At 31.9% G+C, this 5,664-nt stretch overlaps 1 protein-coding gene across 1 annotated transcript; it reads right to left on the bottom strand.

The window, feature by feature from the left end:
• Positions 1 to 4,332: 4,332 nt before the first annotated feature.
• Positions 4,333 to 4,677, bottom strand: LOC145112317 (uncharacterized). The gene has a single exon (XM_079048495.1). It carries the CDS (start codon positions 4,675 to 4,677, stop codon positions 4,333 to 4,335), a length of 345 nt encoding a protein of 114 aa, XP_078904621.1.
• Positions 4,678 to 5,664: the final 987 nt, after the last annotated feature.

Genomic DNA, 5,664 nt, shown 5'->3' with positions numbered 1-5,664 from the left:
CATTTAGAGAGAGAAAGTAACAAGTGAAAATCAATTTTATTTCACCTTGAATTGAATACAGAGAATGAACATGAATTTATACAGTAAACAACGAACAGAGAACAAACAGCTAGCTACTTACAACTGAGTCCCTGATCTATTCTATATTTACAATTGAACCCCTCAGCTCCACTTATAATGTTGATACTTCCTACTTGTGATTCCAACCACCCCTTCTTTTCCTTTCCACAATTCCTTATCTCTCACCTTACTTTCTCTCTTTTTCTCCAGTCTTTCTCGATCTCTCTTCTTATATCGTTTCCGATTTCTTTTTTTAAACATGAACCCCATCACATGCTTGTTTCATCAAGTATATCCTAATCCCTCCGCTTCATCTTTCAATTTTGGTATTTACACCCTTCAACTTTATTTCCTTACTTTCCTACTCACTGAACATTCTTAATTTTTCAATTCTCACCTATCAGTACCTTTCTTTCATAATTTATCCCAATATCACCTTTATTCATATTCACTTTCCTCAATGTTATAATTTCCTAACCCAATTTGAAATATCAGCTAAATACTACTAGGTCTTAATATAACATTTCTTTTTTCCCTCTCTCGCTCTCTCTCTCTCTCTCTCTCTCTCACTCTCTCTCTCTCTCTCTCTCTCTCTTTTTAAAAAAAATCATGCATACATTTTCTTTATACTTGTAGCTTCACAGATCACAGTTACTCACATATACATAAACAATGTATTTGTACTTTCAGGGAATTACATAGTTACTCTATGATCATCAGACAACTTCAATTCTGATTTAATAAGTTTGTTCATGTGAGCCACAAGATTTTCAAATTCTTGACTTATAGAAGACCGACTTGAAATAAATCTACTCCCATCGTCAAAAGATTAATATTTATACTTTGATTCTCAACAACCGATCAATCACATTGGCTTGATTTTCGATAAATGTATTATAAGATCTCGAATCAACCGTCTTGAGTAACACATTGAGCTTTCGATTGAACTTCTAGAAGTCACATCGAGACACACAATCATTTAATATATAAACGAAAGAACATGGACCAATAATAAAAAGGTAAAAAGATAAAACAAAATACATGTTGTTAACACATTAATTATAATAGTTCAATACATATCGATTGAAGGCAAACGGGCAACAAGCTGCGCCGCTAGCCCTTTCTGGATGGCAAACCAATTCTTTTGAAAACAACATTTGTGGAGTTTAAGATGAAGGAATTAGAAATTCAGTAGACCATATGAACAAAAATCAATTTGTTTTGTGTGATGGAACTTAGAAATTTAGTAAAGTAAAATCAAATAAGACATTAAATTTGATTAGAAGACACATATATCTTGTTGGTCCATATTGAGACAAACCAAATTTATTTTTGGCTGACCATATAATACTAAAAGTTATGGTATCTCATCAACGTCAGTTTGTTTATCTTAAAGGCATTTGCCATAACTTAAGATAGGTCTATATTTTTTTATATGAACAAAAATCATTGATAAGTCAATCGTTGTTACATTGCAAAAGTCTCTCCTCAACCCATCCTCAGGTATGTTGAGCCGACCTTGTGGCTACATAGAAATGAGCATCTAAGTCCTTTAAATAATGTATGCATGTGTTAATTAAAACAAAACTTATCATTTGTCATTATCCCTTATTAATTTGTTGTTAATCCATCGCTAATATTAATATACATAAAAAAATTCTAAGCGCCGTAAACGACGGGGACCCTACACGATTGTACGTCCACACATCTTCAAAGTTGGCACTTGTCTATGTCTCTCATGTCAATATAATATATATTTGTATAATAAAACGGTTGCATTATAAAAGATAAAATCTTACTAAAATATTTTAAATTCATAAAAGGGATCTATTGGTGCTGTACGACATAAGGTGGTATTGGGAAACCAGAGTGGTTTCTATCCAAAACGTTGTCGAGTTCTTATTGGTGGAAGATAAAAGAAGCCCTGCTGTTGTCGGGGAACGGGGGACCACATGGTAGCCGTGCGTGTCAATGTAGGGATGGTTGTCGGTCCAATAGTTTCACCTGGAATCTAGTTGATAGCCCTGTCTTGAGTCCAAATAAAATGTGTTGTGCTATAAGTACCTCCTTAACCAATTTTACCCCCACCTAACATCAATTAAATCAACTTTTTACTTTTGATTTGACATTATTATTTTTTTTTCTTTTTTTTTTCTTTTTTTCCTTTTATTTTATATTTTAATATTATTATTACTATTATTATTATTATTATTATTATTATTATTATTATAAATTTCAATAATCAAAAAAAATTCGGACAACATTTTAAATTTCGGATGACATTTTAAAATTCGGTAAACATTATAAATTCGCACGACATTATAAAATTTGACCGACTTTTTTGTCTGTAATTAAAAAATATAAAAAAATATTTAAAAACCGATTTTATACAGCCGTTTGAATTTATAATGTCGTCCGAATGTTAAAATTTTATGCGAAATTTATAATAATAATAATAATAATAATAATAATAATAATAATTATAATAATCAAAATATAATAATAATAATAATAATAATAATAATAATAATAACAATATTAATAATAATAATTAAAAAAGAATTAAAAACAACAAAAAAAACAAAATAGGAAAAAAAACAAAAAAAAAGCAACAAAAGACAAAAAAATCAAATCAAGGGGGTGTAATTGGAAAAGGAAGGGGATACTTATAGAAAACCCCAATAAAATTTGGACCGTCCACCCCAAAAGTTTCCATGTATACTAATATGGATGGTTGAACTTTCTTGCTGATTTTCGGTGGGTATATTCAACTTCAAGCTTCATTTGCTACAAAATATTTACTTTTTTTTTATTCCGTTAAAATTTTATCAAGACAAAACTGTACGATTGGTCCTTGTGGTATTCAAAAAACTTTAGATTGGGTCCAAAAATTTTCCCACTTGCATAGAATTTCCAAAATCAAGGTTTTTCTGGGTTTTTAGTTCATTCCGTCTTATTTCGTTTATTTGGAGCCATTAGAGCCATCACGTGCCCTCCATGTGAGGGTTTTTTGGTCTTTTACTTCCTTATTTTAAATAATATCATATTTCTTTATTTATATACATACTCATACGCAATCTCTTTCATCTTCTTCATTTTGATTTACAAAGAAGCAGCAACAAAATGTCTTCTTCGTCTCTCATCTCCTTCTACTGTTAGAAGCTTCAAAAATGGTGTTCTGTTTCTGTGGGAATGTTGTTGTTGTACGAACCTCCTGGCCTTCACGAAACCCCGGTTGTAGTTTCTATGCATGCCCTAAAATGGTAAGCAAACTCATATTATGTTATGTTATTTTGTTAATCATGCAATAACTCTTCTACATTTTTGTATGTCTATAGGGATCTAGATGTGGATTTTTGGGGTGGGTCGATTCCCCTATGTGTCAAAGATCAACTTCTATCATACCAAGGCTGTTGAGAATAATCAACATGCATGAGGTTGAAGTGGGTCAGCTGACGATGTACTTGCTTGCCTCGTGGATCTTGTTTCTGTTGTTTGTGGTGTTTTGGAATTAGGAATTAGAGGTTAGGGCTTTCTTGTTGGTAATAACCACCTGAAAATGTTGTCTTTTGGTGCTAGAAAGTTTAATGGTGGTTTATATATTTTGAAAATCTTGTCTTTTGCTGTTAGAAGGTGTATTGTTGGTTTATATATGTTGTAAGTGTTGTTTTTTGGATCATTGGATATGTAATGGTTTTATGACAAATGGAAGTGTAATGGTTTTATCTTTATATGAATTTGAAATTGTAATGATTTTATCTTGAGATGAATATGCAATTATAATGGTTTTTATCTTCATTTGAATATGCAATTGTAAGATATGTATATACTACCAACATTACCATAACATGTTCTAAAGGTGTACACAAACCATGCATATATTGAGTGCATTGCTATAACAAGTTACTAGTTGACATAAAGCATGTATATATAAAACAAGATAAAATAAAGCAATAACATACCATAACAGGTTAATCCCAAGAGTGGTGATTACGTTGTTCCAAAAAAGGCATTAAAGTACATTACCAAAACACAATCATTACCAAAAAGACTAAATTGCATTAGTAAGTCCTATCTAACATAAATAACCAAAGTACTTGAACATAAAGTTATACTAAACTTATACTTGCAGAAACACTCCCTCTTCAGAATATCAAATCATCAATTCCCACCTTGGCCATTGCAGGTCCTAGAATTGTGTCCCTTGTGGTTACACTTACTACATGTCACAGTAAAAAACTTCTTGCTCAGCTTTTGAGTTTCACTTTCATTCTAACTTTGATTGTTTGCTTGGCTCTTACGTTGCTGAATTTCAATCCTTTCCTCTGTTGTAATCCTCCTTTTCTTTTTTGGTCTGCCTATAACTTTGTTGTGTGGTTGAGGCACAAGAGTTGTTGGGCAGTCACTTTTAGGCCACATGGCTCTACCTTTGATAGGCTCCGCCTTGGAAGAGTACATCTCTTTCCATTTATCAATCCAATACACCGTATGCACATAGGTTGATAGTTCTCCCACCTTTTCAGCATTGTCTGCCATTTCATTTAGGGTTGCAATTGCATGCTTGAATGGAATTCCAGTAAGCTCCCACTTTCTACAAGTACACTCATTTTGCTCCATGTCTACTACATTTTGATCATTCAATGGACCTTTAACCCGATACTTCCCCCCCCCATTCCATCATACATGATACTTGCTGATGGGTTTTGATACAAAATATAAGTTTGTTTTTCACAAAAACCGCAACAGAAGACTTTAAAAAATAACAAGTTTATTTTCAATTTATAACAAAACCAAACAATCATGGATCCATTTATAGAGGTTAGAATGAAATAAAAAAACAACCAACGAATTTTTAAAATGACAACCTTTGAAGCCTTTGAACCAACTTGGAATTGGGGTGTTGATGAAGATAGCAAAATTCAAAGAATATGATTTTTCAATGTGTATCCACCATTAAGAGTAAGGCACTTGGAATGGTAGTTCCTTCTTGTATTCTTGAGTGTCTTAAGCCTTTAAGTGCTTAACTCAAATAAGCACTAAAGGAGACAACTCAATGAAGCTTTTAAACCACCAAACTAACTTCAAAAGAAAGAGAGAGAGAGAGAGAGAGAGAGAGAGAGAGAGAGAGAGAGAGAGAGAGAGGAAGAGGAGGAAGAGGATATTGAGAGGTTTCAGACATATGGAGGAAGAAGCAAAAAAGTAGCCAATATTCATGCATGAAGCTTTCATTTTATATCTCATGCAAAGTAAGGGCTTTTCATTAAAATACTATAAAATAACGGTAGCCTTTAGAAGTATGTGATACATGGTATGGAGGTTGACAAGCAACCTCCATTCTTTAAATAAGTTTTTCGGCCATACCCATCAAAAGAAAAGGATTCTTTTATTTTTTATAAACTCAAAGTTTATAAAATATAAACTTTGTCTTTAGGTAAAAGACAAAAGAATCCAACTAGTCCAAAAGGTTGTGCATGACTTATTAATCCATACCATATGAAATAATAACTAGTTATACTCTCTTATATTTATTATTTTCACAAAACAATAATTATTCCCTAATTAAATACAAGAATTGATATTATTTATTAATAATCATATTAATAA

Source organism: Lactuca virosa, chromosome 1 (genome assembly GCF_052849685.1).
Source record: "Lactuca virosa cultivar CGN04683 chromosome 1, Lactuca_virosa_CGN04683_v6, whole genome shotgun sequence".
Taxonomy (NCBI): Eukaryota; Viridiplantae; Streptophyta; class Magnoliopsida; order Asterales; family Asteraceae; genus Lactuca; species Lactuca virosa.
The sequence above is the reverse complement of the archived record's forward strand: the minus strand, read 5'-3'. Positions and strand labels throughout refer to the sequence as shown.

Coding starts and splice junctions, on each gene's coding strand:
- LOC145112317 (XM_079048495.1), bottom strand. CDS start 4,677: ATGGAGCAAAATGAGTGTACTTGTAGAAAGTGGGAGCTTACTGGAATT.